This window comes from Mandrillus leucophaeus, unplaced genomic scaffold (assembly GCF_000951045.1).
Source record: "Mandrillus leucophaeus isolate KB7577 unplaced genomic scaffold, Mleu.le_1.0 Scaffold1494, whole genome shotgun sequence".
Taxonomy (NCBI): Eukaryota; Metazoa; Chordata; class Mammalia; order Primates; family Cercopithecidae; genus Mandrillus; species Mandrillus leucophaeus.
The window spans coordinates 146,819-169,366 of NW_012101470.1; the positions used below are offsets into that span (position 1 = coordinate 146,819).

General features: G+C 36.4%; 1 protein-coding gene across 1 annotated transcript; it reads right to left on the minus strand.

Annotated features, from left to right (window-relative positions):
• Positions 1-10,084: 10,084 nt before the first annotated feature.
• LOC105535670 (keratin-associated protein 6-1-like) lies at positions 10,085-10,339 on the minus strand. The gene has a single exon (XM_011974833.1). The coding sequence runs from the start codon at positions 10,337-10,339 to the stop codon at positions 10,085-10,087; it is 255 nt and encodes an 84-aa protein (XP_011830223.1).
• Positions 10,340-22,548: the final 12,209 nt, after the last annotated feature.

Here is a 22,548-nt window from a genome sequence, read left to right on the forward strand (position 1 = left end):
TCATTAAACTATTGTTGACATTCTTCACACAATTAGAAAAAAAAAACTATTTTAAAATTTATATGCAACAATAAAAGAGCCCGAATAACCAAGACAATCCTAAGCAAAAAGAACAAAGCTGGAGGCACCATGCTACCCGACTTCAAACTACTACAAAACTATGGTAATCAAAACAGCATGGTACTGGTACAAGAACAGACACAAAGACCAATGGGGACAGAACGGAGAACTCAGAAATAAGACCACACACCTAAAACCAACTGCTTCTCAGCAAACCTGACCAAAAAAAAAAAAAAAAAAAAAAAAGCAATGGGAAAAGGATTCTCTATTTAAAATACAGTGCTGGAAGAACAAGCTAGCCATATGCAGAAAATTGAAACTGGACCCCTTCCTTGCACCTTATACAAAAATTAACTCAAGATGGATTAAGGACTTAAAAGTAAAACTCAAAACTATAAAAATCCTACATGAAAATCTAGGCAGTACCATTCAGGACATAGGCATGGGCAAAGATTTCATGATGAAAACAACAAAAGCAATTGCAACAAAAGCCAAAATTGACAAATGGGACCTAATTAAACTAAAGAGTTTCTGAACAGAAAAAGAAACTATCATTAGAATGAACAGACAACCTACAGAATGGGAGAAAATTTTTGCAATCTATCCATTTGACAAAGGTCTAATATCTGGCATCTACAAGGAACTTAAAAAAATTTACAAGAAAAAAACAAGCAGCCTCATTAAAGAGTGTGCAAAGAACATAAACGAACACTTCTCAAATGAAGACATACATGCAGCCAACAAACATATGAAAAAAAGCTCAACATCACTGATCATTAGAGAAATGCAAATCAAAACCACAATGAGATACCATCTCACACCAGTCAGAATGGCGATTACTAAAAAGTCAAGAAACAACAGATGCTGGAGAGGTTCTGTAGAAAAAGGAAACTTTTACACTGTTGGTGAGAGTGTAAATTAGTTCAGTCATTGTGGAAGACAGTGTGGTGATTCCCAAAAGGCATAAAATCAGAACTACAATTTGACCCAACAATCCTATTACTGGGTGTATACCTAAAGGAATATAAATCATTCTACTATAAAGACACATGCACACGTATGCTCATTGCAACACTATGCATAATAGGAAAGACATGGAATCAACCTAAATGCCCATCAATGATAGAATGGATAAAGACAATGTGGGACATATACAGCATGGAATGCTATGTAGCCATATAAAGGAATGAGATCACGTACTTTGCAGGGACATGGATGGAGTTGGAAGTCATTATCCTCAGCAAACTAATGCAGGAACAGAAAACCAAATACCACATCATGTTCTCACTTATCAGTGGGAGCTGAATGATGAGAACACATGGACACATAGAGGGGAACAACACGCACTGGGGCCTTCCCAAGAAGGGGACATGGGGAGAGGGAGAGCATCAGGAAGAATAACTAATGGACGCTAGGCTTAACACCTAGGCGAAGGAATGATCTGTGCAGCAAACCATCATGCCACATGTTTACCTATGTAGCAAACCTGCACATCTTGCACATGGACCCCTGAACTTAAAATAAAAGTAGAAGGTTAAAAAAAAAAAAAAAAGATATGTACTGTATGTGAAAAAACTTTTTAAAATGCCCAACTGTAGGTGTTTAGGGGTTTGATATTCTGTAAGTGCCTGAAACAATATGAAATGCAATTATTTGTATAAACAAACAAAGTAAGATGTCAGAGTAACTAATTTCTGATGATTTGGTGTCCAAAAATATTGTGGCATTATTTGGGATAAAAAGTTCAAACTTAGAATTTGTCAGTATATACTCTCCAACTTTCACAAAGGCAATATTCCCATTATCATCTAATTGCCAATTTAGAATATCATAGGGCCAGTCACATCTCCATTTTCACCAATCTCTATTCTTCTTCTGTTATGGGTTGTAAACTTAAATGTCTTTAAATAGTACATAAGCTAGAAAGCAAGAGGAAATAATTTACAAAGGAAAGAAGCAATTTGTAAAAATTTGATTGTCAGAAAACAGAGTTTTATAAAGACAGTAATTTAACCTCATATCTAATTCCTGGGATTGGATTTGTTCCTCTTTCTATACACCTTTGGGCCCTAGCCACATGTGGCCATTGGAACGTGAATGATAGTTGACCAAATGAAGATGCACTAAGTGTAAAATACACACTGGAGTGTAAAGACTTAGTTCACAAAAAAAAAGGATATCAACTATCTCAATAATTTCACATTATTTTATATTATGATTATGATTACACATTTAAATACTATTTTGGACTTATTGGATGAAATAAAATTATTGTGTTTTTAAAAAGAAAATTATGCCATTGAGAATTACAAGTATTGAAATGAGAATTGTATTATATGGACAGCCTCAAGAATTGATGTATAAGCTTTGTGCAGTGACAGTATCAAAGCCAGTAAGGTTTATCCCAGGCATGATTATTGCTAACTAAAACTTTTTCCTATACCCTGCCGTGATGACTTGAAATAGTATTGGCAATTTTTGACAATCTCTAAAATGACTGAATTTAAAAGGAGATGATGTGAACTGACAGAAGTAAGGATATATGAATGATCATAAAATAAATTAATAGAGATTATATAATCTGAATAATAAAGGTTAAAAAAATAAACAGAGCCTCAAAAAAAAGTGTAGGAAACCATTAAGTGTGCCAATGTACACATAATGACAGTACTAGAAGAAAAGAGAATAAGGAGCAGGATTATTTGAAAACATAATGGCTATAAGCTCCCTAAATTTGATAAAACATTAACATAGAGCTCAATGAACTTCCACAAAGTTAATTTCAAAGAGATCTACACCAAAACACATAATAATAAATAGGTCAAAATATAAAGACATAAAGAAAATTTTGGAAGCACCAAGAGAAAAATTATTTGTCACAAAAAAGAAACTCCTAATAAGATTAACAACTAACGTCAAATCAGAAATAATGGACGTCAGAAGGCAGTAAGATGACATATTCATATTGCTAAAAGGAAAAAAAAAGTCAACTGGGAGAAAACTTACGTCCAACAAAAGTTACATTTCAAAAATGGGGAAAAAGCCATTTGATAAATATCTATATATGTAACATACAATATAGTCTCATTGTTGGGCGATTTATTCTATATAGACCCTATTGACTATGTTGTTCAGATAATCTGGATCTTTGCTTATTTTCTGTATACTAGTTTTATTAGTTTTTCAGGAGCTTTGAAATATCCAAGTATAATTGTGGATTTGTCTATTCCTGTTTTTAGTTCTATCAACTTTTCTTCATGTATTTTGAGGCTCTGTTACTTTTTGCATGAAAAATTATAATTTTTGCGTTTTCCTGGTTGAGTAATCCATACATTGTGTTATATTTTTTTCTTTGATTCCTGTAATTTTCTTTAGTTTGAAGCCTATTGTATCAGGTATTAATATGGCCACTTCTGTCTTATTTTATTAATGATTGCATGGCATACTATTTTTATTATTCTACTTTCAGCCTACTCATGTCAATGAACATTAAATGAGTTTTTGTAAACACAATATAAATAGGGTGATGCTGTGTTTTTTTAAAATCCATTCTGCCAAGTCTGTCTTTTGATTGGTGTATTTAAAACATGAGCATTTAATGTTAAGTATTGTTATGTTTGTGTCTAAGTATGTTATTTATTTGTTTTTCTATTTGTTTCTTTAAGTCTTGTTGCACTGTTTACTTCTCTTGCCTTTCTATGCTTTTCTTGAACATATAGCATCCTAAACGACTCATAGTATCATCGATTGTATACATTTGCACAGTTTTTCTAATGCTTCCTCTGGGTGGTATAATATACACATGCAACTTATAAGAGTTTACTGGTATCAACACTTACTACTATAAGTGAAATGTGAAAACTTTATTTCCAATTAGGTCATTTTACAATGTCTACTTTTATGTTATTTTTCTATAAAATAGTGTTATAATTTTCACTCACCATATATGATTTCTAAAACTTATGAGGAAGAGGATAACCTACTGTATGTAATCATAATCTTATTCTTTAAATTATACCTTCTTGATGTTTCAGGATTTCTTCCTTTAGCATTTTCTTTCTGTTTCAAGAGCTTTTTCTAGACAATCTTTTAGTGTATGCCTGTTCATAAAAAATTATTTTAGTTTTTCTGCATCTGATGTTGTTTTAATTGCCCCTTTATTTCTGAAGGATAATTTTGCCAGTGTGAAATATCTCATGGCAATTTTTTTATTTCAGCACTCGAAAAATATTGTGCTATTTCCTTCATTACTACATAGTTTCAGAGGAGAAATCAGTGGTCATTCAAATTGGTGTTACCCTATAGGTAATGGTAATGTGTTATGTCTCTCTGTCTCTCTTGTTGCTTTGGGTTTTTTTGGTTTTTCTTTGTTTGTTTTTTGAGACAGGCTCTCGCTCTGTCACCCCGGCTGGAATGCAGTGGCATGATCTCTTCTCACTGCAACCTCCACCTCCCAGGTTCAAGAAATTCTCCTGCCCCAACCTCCCAAGTAGCTGAGGGTAGAGGCCTGCACCACCACGCCTGGCTAATTTTTGTAATTTTACTGGAGACAGGGTCTCACTATCTTACACAGGCTGGTCTCAAACTCAAGGCCTCAAGAGATCCTCCCACCTCCACTTCCCAAAGTGCTGGGATTACAGGTGTGAGCCACCGAACCTGGCCTTTCTTGCTGCTTTCAAGATCTTTTCCCTTGTCTTTACTTTTCATGGTTTAGCTATGATACTTTGGGTGTTAATTTTGTTTTGTTTTGTTTTCTTCTTTGACCTGAATTACTTATGGACATGTCCTAAATAGGGGCAGTGAATATTAATCTAGAATTACCAATTATAATATAAATACCATTAAAATATTAGATTTCAATGATAAACAAACTTATTCAAAGCCCCCAGGAAAACGATTACGCAATTTACAATAGGAAAAGAATTAGGCTATTAATAGGAATTTTCAAAAGTGACATTCAAAGAAAGACAAAAAGAAAAGCATTTTAAAGAACCTAATAAAAGAAAGCTTTATCCAAGGTCTTTATATCTAACAAAGCTGCTTTCCATGTATCAATGGATTAGAACAACAGTTTCCTACATTCAAAACAGTAGACATTTTTGCATCCACAAGCCCATGTTGAGTAACACCCTAGAGGGTGAGCCTCATCCAATCAAGGGATGAATGAGAAATGTTAAGCAAAGTATTGAATATATATATGCATACATGTGTGTCTGTGAGTGTGTGGGGTACAAATATATGTGTTTTGGTATGAATATATATGTGTATGTATGTATGTGATGATATGAATTTGGTGTGCTACCAAATATAGTGATTAGATGGGAGGATTAATAATACATAAATAATGTATTTTGTGATGGAAAAGTAGTTATAATCCAACTAAATGACAAAGGGATAATAGAAGAAGAATGGAAGAGGAAAAGAGAACAAGCTAATTGTTGTTTTATAGACAAGAAAGGAAGTTAATTAATATTAATATAAGCTATTATGTCAGATAATAATATGTTAAATTTAAAAAGAGGTAACTAAGAACATTAAAATTGGTATATATACAAAGGTAACCAGACAGCCACTAAAATAACTATAAACCATCAAAATACCATTAAATTTTTTTAAATTTTTGTGGGTATTCGTTAAAACATAAAGAATAGGAGCAAACATAGCAGTCAGAGCAATACATGTGAATTTAATTAATTAAAGTAAACATTTTAAATTTGGCTGTTGAACTAAGCCTAACTATTTGTTTTATATAAACACCTGAAACAAAATGATTTCGAAATGCAAAATTAAAGCTATGCACAAAGGTGTCTGGGAAAAATGTCCCAGTAAAAAAAAATAACAGCTCCACTATCAGATAGATAGAAATGAGGGAAAAGGCATTAAAAGTGATAAAGAAGAAAACTTACCAAGCAAGAGACACTCAAATCACAAGGTATCTATTATATTTATGTATATTTATGCACCAAATAACCCTAAGACCCCCTTTTTGAAGACACAGATACCAGATATATGCCACTGAGAGACATAAGTAGAATCACACTAATAAGCAACACTCTTGGAACAAGACAGATCAAGTGGAAAAAATAAATAAGCAGAGATAAGATCTAAACAATATATTCCAACGGTAGCTCTCATTTATACAGATTGACCTTTATATCCTGATAATAATGACCTTTATACCCTGATAATAAATAACATACCTTTTTTCTCTGGTTCTCATAGAACATCCACAAAAAGGTCATACATAATGTCCGGCAGAAAAAAAATTCATTTTATAAAACAGAAATAATGGGAAAGGTACTCTCTGATGTCACACAACAATATTAATAACTACTAACAAGAACAAAGAACAGAAAAATTCTTTAACCTGGAAAGTGACAAGCCTTATATTTTAAAAAAATTCTTGGATGAAAGAAGGTACACAGATATAATTACAGATTTTCAATAATTAATGTTAGTTTAATCTGTAACAGAGTCTATGAGAAACATTTTTTAAAGTGGTTAGGAAAAATTCATAGCACTGACACATTATCAGTAAAAATAGAAGAAAATAAATTAATATTATGAAATATTAATTATATTTCATTAATTATATAATATGAATTGTGTTTTAGCTCAAATATTTTCGCAAGGGACAATTAAGTCAATGAAAAATCCACAAAGATTAACATAATAAACAGAGAAGGAGATATTAATGAGGTATAAAAAGAAAAAAATAATGACATGAAATGCTATTATTTGAAAGATTAACAAAACTTATAAACTACCTGCTAACTTGATCAAAGAAAAAACTGAGAAACCGTATGCAAAATTAACAGTAAGGGGAAAATAAACATTTAAACAGAAGACATTTGAAACACCATATGAGACTGGTTTACAGAGCTCTACGTACGTAAATTGCTAATGTCCTGGAGAAGTGAAGATGACCGAAATGAACACCTTTCAACTTAGAAATCATAAACAGACTCATTTCCTTAAAATTAATGAAAGCAATTAACAGACCCTCCTCAAAAAAGACATATATGTAGCCAACAATCATATGAAAAAAGTTCAACATTACTGTTCATTAGAGAAATGCAAATCAAAACCACAATGAGACACCATCTCACACCAGTCAGAATGGCTATTATTAATATTAAGAAGTCAAAAAAAGATGCTGGCAAGGTTGTGGAGAAAAAGGAATGCTTTTATACTGTTGGTGGGAGTGTAAATTAGTTCAACCATTGTGGAAGACTTCAGTGATTCCCAGAAGACCTAAAGATAGAACTACTATTTGACCCAGCAATCCCATTACTGGGTATATATCCAAATGACTATAAATCATTATATTACGAAGACACATGCATGGATATGTTCATTACAACACTATGCACAATAGCAAAGACATGGAATCAACATGAATGCCCATCAATGATTGACCAGATAAAGAAAATGTGGTACACACACACCGTGGAATACTATGCAACCATAAAAACGAAGGGGATCATGCCCTTTGCAGGGACATGAATAGAGGTGGAGGCCATTATCCTCAGCAAACTAACTCAGGAACAGAAAACCAAACACCACATGTTCTCACTTACAAGTGGGAGCTAAATGATGAGAACACATGGACACATAGAGGACACACAATGGGACTACGAGAAGGTAGAAGGAGAGAGAGCAGCGGAAAAATAACTAATGGGTACTACGCTTATTACACGGGTGATGAAATAATCTGTACAGCAAACCCCTGTGACACAAATTTACCTATGTGACAAACCTGCATGTCTACCCTGAACCTAAAATAAAAGTGTTTTGTTTTTTGTTTTGTTTTGATTTGTTTTTGCTTTGTTTTTTTGACATGGAGTCTCGCTCTCTCCCAAGGCTGGAGTGCAGTGGCACAATCTCGGCTCACTGCAAGCTCCGACTCCCAGGTTGAAGTGATTCTCCTGCCTCAGCCTCCCAAGTAGCTGGGATTACAGGCACGCACCATCACACCCAACTAATTTTTGTATTTTTAGTAGAGAAGGGGTTTCACCATCTTGGCCAGGATTATCTCAATCTCCTGACCTCATGATCTGCCTGCCTCGGCCTCCCAAAGTGCCGGGATTACAGGCGTGAGCCGCTGCGCCCGACCAAAGTTTTTTTTAAAAATGACTTTAAGGGACAGAGTTTTTAAATGAAAAATAAAAATAAAAATTAACAACAAAAAAAAGCCCAAACCCAGATGATTTCTGAGGAGACTTCTACCAAATATTTAAAGACAAAGCAATCCCAATATTGTATAAATTGTCAAAGAGCACTTAAAATGAAGGACAACTTCTTAATTCCTTTTATGAAGGGTGTATAGTAGTCCCCCTTATCCAAAAGGATAAGTTCCAAAATGCCCAGTGAAGGCTTGAAACCATGATAGTAACAAAGCCTATATATAGTATGTTTTTTCCATAAGCATACATACCTGTCATAAAGTTTAATTTACAAAATAGTAACAGTACGAGATTAACAACAATATCTGATAATAAAAGGAACACATAACAATTACTGTAAAAACAAGTTATGTAAATACGGTCTTTCTCTCTCCCCTCCATCTCTCTCTCTCTCTCTCTCTCTCTCTCTCTCTCTCTCTCTCAGAATATGTTAATATTTTCTCACAGTGGCTGATCTTGGGTAACTGAAACTGCAGAAACTGAAATTGTGGTTAAGGGAAAACTACTGTATGCATTGAATTTGCAGTGAGAAGAATCAACATGCCCCATGATTCCTGCCTCCAGATGTCAATACTCTGTGTAAGCCCCTCCCTGTGAGTGACGGCGAGACCTGTTGCTTTTAGCCAATAGAATATGGTGAATGTTTACAATTATGTGTGCTTATGTGATTATGTTACATAACACTGTAGGACCCATCTTGCTGGAGTCCCTTGCTGGTTTTGAAGAAACAAGCAATTATGTTTCGAAACCTCTTTGACGAGCAACTGTGAGCATCCTTTTGGAGCTGAGGGTAGCCTCCAAAAGACAGCTTCCAGGCACTGCAACAAATGGCCAGCAAGAAAATGAGCCCTTTAATCCCACAACCACAAGGAACTGAATTCTGCTAACAAAGGCATGACCCTGGAAATGGGTCCTTCCCCAGCTAAGCCCTGGGTACAACCACAGCCCCATCTAACATCCTGAATTGCAGCCTTGTGAGACTTTGAAGCTTCTTGGTTTATACCTGAAATAGTGTTTTTATTTATTATGGCCCACCATGCAGGCCAAATAGCTTTATAACCTATTACTAGCTTAGAGTATACTAGGTTGTAAAACTATTCCTTCAGTTATGTCTCATTAAAAAATAGTTTCTTTAAAATGGAAGATTCAAAGTGAAGGATATAGTAACAAGCATTCATTTATTTTAAGAGATATGTACAAGAAGGCTTGGGAAAATTAATTTTTTTCTTTGTTATGTGACAGACAGCAGGCAATGCATAACCCAACATATAAATGATATGTACTTAATTTAGTGTTGAGAGTTACCCAGCACAACATATATTCTTCCCCTAGAAGCAAAGGACGAAACTGAAGTTTATTAAAAGGGTTACTTTTCTAAAACAATTGAACTTTGAATTGGTAAAGAAACCTCTCTAGAAACTGTAAGAAAAAATATCTCCCAAAGAACTTAATTGTTAGCTTTCATGCAAACCGAAACAAAAACTATTGGTAAGAAATTTAAAATATTAAATGATTGACATAAACACCAGTTTTCCCTTCTGGATTAAAAGTGTTTATTAGGTGAACAGAGAAAAAAGCTCCAGCATAAAAGTCATCAAGGCAGGTGCTGTGACACCATCATTCTGGTGAAAGGAGAACTGACTGGTGAATTTCACCTTATCCCATTTCATGATGAAAATTCAAGATATTTGTAGGTTAGATGGTAGCTCAACAACAGACCATATTAGACTTCTCTTGCAGGATATCATCACTCACGGGAAAATCTCAGAACATATGGGCTTCAGAATTCGTGAATCTCAATATCACAGGATAGAGGGTGAGAGTCTCCCATGGCATCCTCAATAATAGTAGCCAGAGCCAGAGCCGCATCCATAGCCACAGCCACAGAGGGAACAGGAGCCATAGCCGTAGCCACAGCCCAGTCTGCGGAAGCCACAGCCACAGCAGGAGCCATAGCCACAGCCCAGGCCTCCATAGCCACAGCAGGAGCCATAACCACAGCCCAGGCCTCTGTAGCCACAGCCAAGGCCTCCATAGCCACAGCACCCATAGCCGCGGGTGCCATAGTAGTTTCCGTAGTAGCTGCTACACATGGTGTTGGTTGTGGAAGTTGTCCTTGGGTAGGCGGAAGTGTAGGTGACTTCAGTATGAACACTTCCCCTGCAGAGGGCCTTTGATATGCCTCATCGTGGGTGGGAACCACACACAAGTCATGCCATTGGCTAATTTGAAGGACCAGCATGAGTAATTTGTTGACTTTTGGTTTTCATTCGTGGCCTTGTGGCATTTAGAACATTTTCTATTGTTTAGCCACATCTGAAACATTTGTGCATAGCTTTAATGAGCATCAACTGTCTGATCTTTAAAACTCTACTCACACCAGACATTCAAATTACCATTTTCCAACTAGCCTTTATGGCAAGAAATAGCATTTTAGTAAACAAACTGACCTGTTCTAAACAACCAATAATTTTGCCTTATTTTGGTTGACATTCAACAGGTCATGGTAATCTCCCTTGAGCTTGAGTTTCTCTATCTCTTTCCTGCTGCTCCAAACCCATTGTTTTCCTTTAGGAATTCTCATTTTCACATGAGAGATGATTTTCTATTAAAAGCCAAAAAGCGTCACTCAGCTTCCAGAGACTGTTGACACAAAGCCAATAGTTTGAAATTCTGAAATACCAGGCATGAGAAAACTATACTTTTTTTTCTCACATCAATATTTTCTTTTGTGACTCTGTTTTAAAACAACAGTTCTTCCCGTAGTTGCAAATTTGTAATCAATGGGATTTCATTGTATTTATAAAATTGTATTTTTGTAAAAATTTTCCTGAAATTTGAAGACATTTGTCGTATTTGTGTTCTGGCTCAAACGTGAGTATAGGTATTTTCATATTTAAGACAATAACACTGGCAGAAGTATCTTTTCATGCAAACTAGTATATTTCCACCATCGAACAAGAAGTCTTTGGCAAAATATGAGACTATGAGGAACATGTTACTATAGCCTAATCTTTTTTTCAAAGCAGTGAAAATCTGAGCTGAAATGAATGATTAAGTCAAATAGCCCTCTAGACTTATATTCTTAGTAAGATGACTTTATAAGAATGAGTTGAATATAGTAAATAAGAGTAAGATATCTGCAATAAGTTTTCCAGGCTCAAATTTTGCCTCTACTATCCATAGCTGTCTGACCACTGTTAACTACATGTTTCAGCTGCCGTATCTGCAAATGGGATTGTAATAATGATACCAACCCCACAAGGAAATTTTGAGATTCAAATCTTTTGATACATATCAGACACTTAGAATAGTGTTTGGTTCATAGTAGGAACCAGAATACTAGAATAAATGTTGCTGTCTTTACTTATTTCATCCCATCCCTGTTTTTCTGGATAGAAGCTTCAGTAGAGAGTTGATCAACTGAATAAGAGAACTCAGGTATGCTTAAGTTCTCATTTAGGGGCATTATGTCCTTGAAGCTGAAGGGAAGAGAAGCTCTGCATTGAGGATGTACATCTAAAAATAGAGAAAGTCACATCCTGGTTTTACTGAGAAGGGGCAAGTCCTACCGAGTTCCCCAAAAAACATAGCACAAGCAGGTGGAGATACAATGACTGGTTCTCACCCAGGTGGATCTGAGTGGAGACTCATTGATTTCCTTACTACAACCAAAGACTGTTCTGGCTGTAGAGCCCCAAGGATGTAACACTTCATGCCAGGTAATGGATTGAACAGAGTTTTATTTTTATGGCAATGGAAAATGGCAAAATGTGTTATGCCATCCACAGGTGTCAGTGCAGAACAGGTATGGTACTCCTCAAAACAAACAGCATACCTCTGCACATCGATGTGCATCTCGGGCAGAGAATGAGGAGTGGTAATGTCTTTATGGCAGTTGTAGTTTAATACTGACAACCAGAAAGTGATTGAATTTTGTTGAGTGTACCTGGAAGGGACAAGAATAAATGTTTTGCCATTTAGTGGAAATAATGAATCAAGATAGAATTGGGTATAACAGTAAAACAAAGTATATTTCTACATTTGTAAAGTTGTATCTTGTAAAACTGTTACCCGAATTGTGTATTTAAAGTGAGATAAACTGTTCTATCTCTGAAGAAATATTGGGCAATATTACAGATCTCATACTCGAAAGACTTGCCCCTTAGGCACATCTATTCCCCCCAAAGCCATGCAGACAGACTTCTTCAACTGCAACTGGTAGATGAATATGAGGGAATTAAGAAACCAAAACCAATTTGAATCAGATGAGATTTGCATAGTTTCTACTATTTCATAGACTTTCATCATGAAATTTTAGTATGTGCTCTCAGGATAAAAGGATTTTAAAACCAGGTTAAAAAAAATCTATCATTCAAATCACATTCTTTGATAGTGAAAATCTTGACACAACAATAGAGGAATCTTAGCTATGAAGGCTTCACTATGCCTAATGAAATAAGAGATTTATGAGAGTGTTGCCTTGGCGGTATTAGTGGTCAACCCAAAATAATTCATAATAAGAGCATCATTGCCTGTGATTTGCCACACCTACTACTGAGGAAGTATAAAAGATCTGTGAAGATGGAGATGTTCAAATTCAAGAACATCCTCTTCTACACCTGAACCATCCATTTCTGACACCATGATTGACTATACTAACTACTATGGTGGCTATGGGTATGGTGGACTTGGCTGTGGCTATGGCTGTGGCTATCGTGGCTATGGAGGCTACGGAAATGGCTGCTGCCACCCATCTTGTTATGGAAGATACTGGTCATATGGTTTCTACTGAACAATTGTAGAGCTCACCAGATTTGTCTGCTTGTGAAATTTGGATTCTCAGGCTGCTCTTGTTCATCTGATCCTGTGTCTTCAAATTAGCAGAAACCTAAATCTAGGCTATTATCAAAGAACTACAGATGTTATCTTTCTCTGGTTCTGTTCTGCAGGATGATAAAGAACATGTTTTAAAATGGAATTAAATTTTCCCTTTGATTAAGTCCTTTAAATAAATTTAGTCTGTTTGCAAATATAGTGTGTTTTCACATGTATTATGTGCATTGTCAACTTTGCATGTGGATGATGGTAAGATGGAAACCTATGCATAATTACTATCCCAAGGGGTTGACACTACATCTCATTTCATTTTCCTATTTTTTGTCCCTCTCTATATATCTCATACTGTTTAAAACTGAGTTTCCATAGGGACATAGTTGATTGCTTTCCTTTCAAATTCTACTTCTAGCTTGACAAGCTACACACCTAAGTCTGGTGGCTGCATACTGCTGACTGTCTGTCCTTGTTTCTCCAGAGCACATAGAAACACACATGCATTTTAAGTTGTGGCTTCCATTAGTTTTCCAAGTTGTCTGCCTTCTGGTAGCTTCATTACTATGAAGCCTCTCAGTTGCCTGATGTTGTTGATATAGATCTTATATCCAGTGTGGAATGGTATACAGGAAGTGCTGTGCCATATCTGGGAACCCGGATGTCTTTATAGGAAATCTGTTTATGATAGGAGATTTTGATAATGAAGTTCATTTCATATTTCATTGCATTCATGCAACAGCTCCTAAAGTATTCAACGTGCTGCTATATTGGGAGACAGCATTTTTTCATGAATATTCAAGATTGTTTCTGTTGTAACATTACTAAATTTTATCTAGTTGTCTACTTTATAAAACTCTGGTATTTGTGTACTATTTGTACCTGGTAACAGAATATTCTAATTGGTCTTTCATTTTTCCAAATGAAAGAGTTTCAGTGAGTTTTGACCACATTGTATGAAAATCAAACTTCTCAGTTAATCTGTAAAAATAAACTATTGACATTAAGGAAACTATATTTATTAGGGAAATTTAAAAAACAAATTACACAACTAGATAATGGGATTAAAAGTTTGTATCATGATTTAATGAATACAGCAAACAATATATCTTTTCCAGTAATTAGAATAAAATGAATTTGAAACCAGAACTCCAAATCTATGCATTGCCAGTTCTTAAACCAAAATTTTCTAAAATATCAAAACATACCAAAAATAATATATTTACCGTTATAAATATTGTATATGTGTTATTGTTAATGATTATTAGTAATTAACACAGGTATAGAATTTTTAAATAAATGGTTGAATTGAAATTGGAAATGCAGGTTTAAAATATTTACAGTATGGTTTTCTCATCTCACTGTTTGACGATCACTGCTCTCGACCAAAGTTTCTCAAGGTGTGGTCTAGGGACATGTGTGGGAACCAAAGACCCTTTTGAGGTCTCAATAAGGGCAAAATTATTTTCATAACACATTTTTCATTTTTACTGCCATACATTCATGAATGAACAGTGGAATTTTCCAGCTATATGCATGCTATCACAACAGACTAAATGCAAAATCAGATATAAGCAGCTGTCTTCCATTAAGCCAGACATTAAAGAGATTGACAAAACATGGAAAACATTCTACCACTCCTAAGAAGTTTTTGGTTTAAAAAATATGTTTCTAAAAATATGAAATTATTACTTATTTTGAAATGAATTAACTCATATTTTAAAATCATCAATTTTAATTTTAAAAGAAGGTGAATATCAGTAAACATAACACATAAACAAAGGCTTTTCAAGATCCTCAGTAAATTTTTTTTTATGATCGAAGAGTTTGAAAATCATTACTCCAAAGAAACTAATCCTATCCACCATTATTTCTTGAAGGTAGGTTACTTGAGGCAGTAGCATGCCTGAAATATTTTGGTTTAAATCCTCAAATATGTGAGTTATTTAATTAGGAAATAACACTATGCTCTGACTCTCTGTGTGTTGGTTTTAAAAAGTATGGTTCAAATAATAGATACATATTCTAACAAGGATTTTAAAAGAAAGTTGACGAAGTCATCAATACCTCAAATATAAGAACTCAAGTGACTAACCCCACTTAAAATTCACTTTCTAGAGGCAATTAATGTGTATAGAATAAATGAGGTTCTTTTCAAAGAGAATAATATAGCCCATGGCTTTCTTTTCTTATATTTGCTGCCATCGTTCCCAGGGATATATTTAATTTTTAAGGGGAAACACTGTCTGAAGTTTGGTTCCTAGTAGAATTTTCCCATTCCTTTTTCTATATTGTTGTATTGCTTAGGAGTAGAATTTATTGCAAGTGATAGATATAGTATACATTTTAAGAATGTGTTTCTCTCTCACATAATCAGAGTCTGGATCTAAGTCATCTCTAGCTGGTTTCTAGTCCTCAGTGACCCAGACTCATTCTAAATCATTGCTTCATCATACATAAGATGTGACCTTCATCTTCATAGTCAAAGATGGTGGCATTTATGTCCTAAGGAAGACCAAGAAATACACAAAGAAGATGGTAGACTCCATGCAACTTGAATCTTAAGGAAGGATCCATAGCCATCATATAATACCTCAAATTTTATGCATTGTTCAGAACTTCATCACATGACTAGAGTGGGTTTCAAAGAAGCTTGGGAAATTTAGACATCACATGACTAGAGTGGGTTTCAAAGAAGCTTGGGATATTTAGAGGATTTTTTTCGTAAGTTGATCATTCCCAGCATTTAAAAAAAAAAAAAAAAAACTATTATATTCAAAGAAGGGGAGAAGAGTGATAACAAAGCAATTATTCATCTTTATTACCGCTAGAGTCCATCAAGTTTGGCAAACAATATTGGCAACCAGCATAGTACTATAATGAGCATCTCAGGTCAGTTATATCAAAACATCATAATAAAATTCTTTTTAATATATAAGCATCTTTTAAAATGTGCATATATATTTATGAATGTCCACTTGCTTGTTACTGTGTTTTAGTGCGTGATCTTGTTTAGGCAATAAGAGATGCACTCCATGTTTCATTTTTTTAAAACAACAACATCTATTGGTTTTAAGTTTGTCAGAAAAAGCACCAAACTATTAAATTTAAATATTTAAGCTAAAAGTTGGAGCAGGAAGTCCTCTAGGTCAAGCTTAGTACTAAGATGTGTGTTTACGTAGATGTGTGTACTTAGCACTCATCTTAGTCCTTAGATGTGTGTCCTTATTTGTTTACAACAAATATTCTTTATTCCCCCAGGTGGCTGCTATGTGGATCCACTACCATATTTCACATATTTATTTTCCACTGTCTCAAAAACACTTTCCTGGAGAAGTCCAAAGACAACATCAAAACAAATGTGAAAATATGGGAACCCGAGAGGTGAGATGTGGGAGATCTCACACCATTACTTCGATTCCTAAATAAATGTTTACAGCGATCTCACACAGAAACAAAGTCATGCTAACAAATAAATAAAACTCTCCAGATAAAAAACAAATACATATGTGACTTTATGTTAGCATTTTATTGTAAATGTGGTCAGTTCACTGTTAATAATCAATAGAAAATATTATTTGGGATGAAAAGTTGTTTACCCGAAGGAAATAAATTGTGTAATTTACAAGATATTTTACTTCAGATAACTTTCCACTTGTATCACTTCCTCACTCAAATAAATATACTTCCAGTTTCTGACTGCATATTTGACTAGCCAGTAGAAATCATTACAAGTAAATAAAAAAAATTGGATCAAAGGGCTTGCATATTGTTAACATTTTAAGGAACCTGAGTCTAGACTTTAATAACAAAAAAAGAGTGAGAAGATCACCAAGACACAGGAAGCATCTTCTAATTAAGGGCATGTAATACTATTATTGAGTTCAGACAAAATAGTTATATTTTTTATAAATATATCTGCACTTATTGAAAGAAATTTTGTCAAGTTTTATTATGCAGCTTTCTCTGAAATATGAAAACAAACTGCCTCATACACTATTGAAGGTGTATAAAATTTCATTTGCAGATGGTGACATTCAAATTGAGAAAAATAATAATTCCCTCCTGATCCACAGCTGAAACATCCACTTCTGAACACCATGTCCTATTACAGCCATCTTTCTGGTGACCTGGGCTGCGGCTGTGGCTATGGGAAGCACTGTGTCTGTGGCTGAGTAAGGCAGGTGCAGACATGGCTGCCACCCATCTTACTCTGCCAGGTAATGACACATGGATTCCACTGAGGAACACCCAGAGCAGTTCAGTCTACTGCACTCCTCCACCTTGATTTCCTGATTCTGTTTCTATAATTTTTCACGTGAGTAATTATATTTGCTATACAAACTCTGAGAGCTCATCTTGGTGAACCTGAAGAACACAAAGTTCAAATCTGTCATGCTTCTGAATTCATGAAAAAATCCAAAAATGTGTCAAAAATTATAGATAAGTTTTATCTTTAATATTGTGCTACCAATAAATTTCTTTTATATTTTCAGTCAGTATCTTTCATATGAAAAAAGTTTAAGTTCTATTTTAATGGATTGTTTTCTTATGTTCAGGATGGTTCTACTTTATTCACATTAATTTGTATAGAACTGTGAGAAACTGCTTTTGGGCACTGCCTTTCATGCTATTCTGAGATGACACTGTTTCAAAAGAGATAAGAATATAACCATCAGTCCATTATAATAACGTGGGTATAAAAGCTACTTTCAAATGTACCTACAGGCAGCATTATTACTATACATAAGCAAGCTAAATGTCATTTCACACAATAATAGTCCCATTTCCTGTTAACATATGCTAGGGCTATCTTTCTAAAATCCCACAGCTAGGTTGTATCATTCAGATCTGTGCCTTCAGATGGATAGAAATTGTCCATTCTGCTTTCCACACTTCTTGCTGCTCCTCTCAGTTCTATAGCAAAAGAGGACAACACGTATCTCAGGTCTGCTTTTCACTTACATTGGGATAGATTAACCTTGTTCATCCAATTTCTAATTTAAAGAAAACAAAACTGCTTTTCTGAATTATTCTAGTTTTTTTTTTTTTTTTTTTTTTTTCTTTCTCCAAGACAGAGTTTCGCTCTTGTTGTCCAGGCTGGAGTGTAGTGGTGAGATGTCAGCTCACTGCAATCTTCACCTCCTAGGTTCAAGCGATCCTCCTGCCTCAGCCTCCCAAGTAGCCGGCTAATTTTTTGTATTTTTAGTAGAGACTGGGTTTCACCATGTTGGCCAGGCTAGTCTTGAACTCCTGACCTCAGGTGATCCTCCTACCTTGGCCTCCCAAAGTGCTGGGATTACAGGCATGAGCCACAGCACCTGGCCTTAATTATTGTAGCTTTCTTCTCCAAGCCAACATAATAAGGAATAGGAATCTCCAATTCATAAAACATCAGTGACGAGCAATGTTTCTCAACATCCTATGTATGAGTTACACAATATTCTTAAATATCAACACACGTGATGCAAGCACTTCAGATAGTTCAAAGAAAAGTACTCATTAAAACTTTTAATGGCATGATGTGGGAAATGTATTTTCTCCCACATTTTAAGAAGCCCTATTTTACCACATCAACAACTGATTAAAAATATCCTCCTCCAGTGTTTTATCTGATACAGTGGATTTTTCTCAGTCTCTTGCCTAACTGACACATTATCAAATGATGAATAATAAAAAACACATTATTCCACACACTCTCATTGACAAAGGATCATAGCCCTGCAGCTAGAATAGTTGCCGCCTAATAAATATTTTGAATAAAGTAATGACAATGAATCATGCTGAAAATTTCATGTCTTGCTAGAATTTCTTATTTTTTATGGCAGAATGTGGAAGTAGGAATGAACTATCATGAGTCTTGAGATACAAGTAACGTTATTTTGCTCAGAGAATATTGGCTGTCTTTATGCTCCGTGTGGAGTACTCAGGATAGAGAATAGAGTTTGCATAAGAGGAAATAAGGACATTCCCAGTGTCTCACTCATCTATATTATGACTGTGAATTATATGCACAAATTATGTGCATCCCTGTTTGACCATTCTGTTAAGCAGATCAAAACCATTTCTTCCAAATGGAATACAATAACTGCTTAATACATGATGTATATATGTATTACTTCAGCCATATTTAGCTATGCTATCCTTCAAGCAATTCCATGTGAATATCATTGTGTAGTATGCTTCAGTCAACTAGACACATCATTGTGTCCCCTCCTATTCGCTTTTTTCAAATCCACCTCTTTTGCTTCCTACATCTGCTATCCAGCCTGTCAGTGAGAAGTACTTCAAATGCTGTTCATTGTAAAGCCTCATCTGACTCATAGCTTCTTCTTAGACAGAATCTAAGCTCTTTCATTAGAGAGATGTTCTATGGGCTGGGAGTAGTGGCTGATGCCTGTAATCCCAGCACTTTGGGAGGCTGAGTCAGGCAGATCACCTGAGCTCAGGAGTTGGAGACCAGCCTGGCCAACATGGTGCAACCCCATCTCTACTAAAAATACAAAACTTAGCAGGGCATGGTTGTCCACACCTGTAATCCCACGTACTCTGGGAGGCTAAGGCAGGAGAATTGCTTGAATCTGAGAGGCGGAGGTTGCAGTGAGCCAACATTGTGCCACTGCACTCCAACCTGGGCAACAGAGTGAGACTGTGTCTCGAAAAAAAAAGGAAAAAAGAGAGAAGTGTTCGCTCTCTGCATTAGGCACCTGCTTCATCCAGTTGCCTTCTGAACAGAATTCAAAACTCTGTAATTATGTGTTCCTTGTGTCCATTTTCAACTGCTTTATGCAAATACCTCACTCTATGGTGTGTACAACACTGTGCCAGGTTTTCAATACCAGGGGAGGGTTCCCACTACCTCGAGGACAGCAAAGCTCATCACAATGCCAGTACTAGCAATAAAAGTTCAAACACTTCTACCCACCGCATTTTGGTATCAGAGTTGCCAAGGGAACCACAACAGCATCAAGCACAGGATGGAGCAACGCTTTTACTCACATCAGAAGAGACAAGGTGAGATCAGCTCCAACAGCATGTGCCCATCCCTCATAGCTAGCGGGTCCCCAGGTTGCCACACAAGACAATGAGACTATGCACACCCCTCTGAAGCCATGGTAAAAGGACCCCTCCTCATCACCCATGGAGCCTGAGATACTGAAAGCTAGAGCATGTCTTGCTTGAGAGCCATTGACTTACTACCTTAGGCACACACTGAGCTTGAAACAGGGAATATATCCCCACACAAGATTATAAACCTGGCGCTAATTACATTGGTTTTTTTTTGTTTTTGTTTTTGTTTTTTAGTTGGAATCTCTCTCTGTTTCCCAGGTTGGAGTGCAGTGGTGCGATACCAGCTCAGACCCATTTTTACAGGGTTAAGTGGGAATCAAAAGACTGCACACAAGTGACCAGCTTTCCCAACACACCAGATCACCAGGAAAACTGTAGACATTAGGAACTGTGTTAGGCCATTTTTGCATTGCTACAAAGAAATATCTAAGACTGCATAACTTGTAAGAAAAGGGGTTTCATCATCTCATGGTTCTGCAGGCTGTACAGGAAGCACAGTGGCATCTGTTTCTGGGGGGTGCCTCAGGAAGCTTCCAATCTTGGCAAAAGGTGAAGGGGGAGCAGGCACATCATGTGTCAAAAGCAGGAGCGAATGCAGAGCAGAGAGGTGCCAGATACTTTCAAATGACCAGCTCTCATGAGCACTCGCTGTCATACCATCACAAAGACAGCACCAAACTATAAGGAATCTGCCTTCGTGATCCAGACACCTCCCACCAGGCCCCACCTCCAGCAATGGGTATTGCAATTCAATATGAAATTTGGGTAGGAACACATAGCCAAACCACATCATTCCATCCCTGGCATCCCCCAAATCTCATATCCTTCTCACATTGCAAAATATAATTATGTCTTCCCAACAGACCCTCTAAGTCTTAACTCCAGAGTCTCATCTGAGACAAGGCAAATCCCTCGCGCCTATGAGCATGTAAAATTTTTAAAAAGTTATCTGCTTCCAAGATACAATGGGGGTATAGGCATTGAGTAAACATTCCCATTTCAAAAGGCAGAAATTGGTCAAAAGAAATGGGCTACAGGCCGCATGCAACTTTGAAACCCAGCAGGGTAGTCATTAAATCTTAAAAATCCAAAATAATCTCCTTTGACTCCATATCCAGCATCCAGGGCACACTGGTCCAAGGGGTGGGCTACCAAGGCCTTGGACAACTCCACCCCTGTGGCTTTGCATGGTGCAGTCCTGGTAGCTGCTCTCATAGGTTGTTGCAGAGTTCTTATAGCTTTTCTAGGCACAGAGTACCATCTACAGGTGAATCTACCATTCTCCAGTCTGGAGGGAGATGGCCTTTTCACAGCTCTATTAGGCAGTGCCCCAGTGGGGACTCTGTGTGAGGCCTCCAACCCCATATTTCCCCTCCACACTGCCCTACTAGAGTTTCTCAGTGGGGGCTCCATGCTGTAGCAGGCTTCTGCCTGGACACCCAGGCTTTTTCATACATCCTCTGAAATCTAGGCAGAGGTTACCAAGAATCCACCACTCTTGGCACTCTGTGAACCAGCAGGCTTAACACCATTGGAAGCCACCAAGGCTTATGGCTTGCACCATCCAGAGCAGCAGCCTGAACTATACCTGAGCCCCTTTGAGCCAAGTCTGGAGTTGGAATAGCAGATATGTGGAGAGCATTGCCCTAAGGCTGCACAGGAGCAGCAGGGCCCTGGGCCTGGTCCAGGAAACTATTCTTTCCTGCAAGGCTTCTGGGCCTGTGATGGGGGGCTGCTGTGAAGGTCTCTGAAATATTTCTGAAGCCTTTTCCTCATTGTCTTGGCTATTAGCACTTGGCTTCTTTGTAATTATGCAAATATCTCTAGCAAGTGGTTGCTCCATGGTCTGCTTGAATTCCTCTCCAGAAAAAACTTTTTCTTTCTTTGACACATAACCAGGCTGCAACTTTTCCAAACTTTTGTGCTCTGCTTCCTGTTTAAATATAAATTCCAACCGTAAGTCATTTATTTGTTCCTGCATCTGAACTTAAGACTGTTAGGAGCAGCCAAGACAACAGCTTGTATGCCTTGTTGCTTAGAAATTTTTTCCAGATACCCTAGGTCACTAGTCTCAAGTGAAAACTTCCACAGATCCCTAGGGCATGAACAGAGTGCAGCCAAGTTCTTTGCTAAGGTATAACATGTGTGACTTTTGCTCCAGTTCCCAATAATTTCCTCATATCCATCTGAGACCTCATCAGCCTGGCCTTCACTGTTCATATCACTATCAGAATTTTGGTCACAGCCGTTTAATGATTCTCTAAGAAGTTCCAAACCTTGTCTTATCTTCCTTTCTTCTTCTGAGCTCTTCAAATTCTTCCACCCCCTACCTCTTATACAGTTTCAAAGATGCGTCCACATTTTCAGGTATCTTTATAGCAATGCCCCACTCCTCAGTACC

Excerpts from the sequence above, each read along its gene's own strand:
- LOC105535670 (XM_011974833.1), bottom strand. The coding sequence starts at position 10,339 with ATGTGTAGCAGCTACTACGGAAACTACTATGGCACCCGCGGCTATGGG.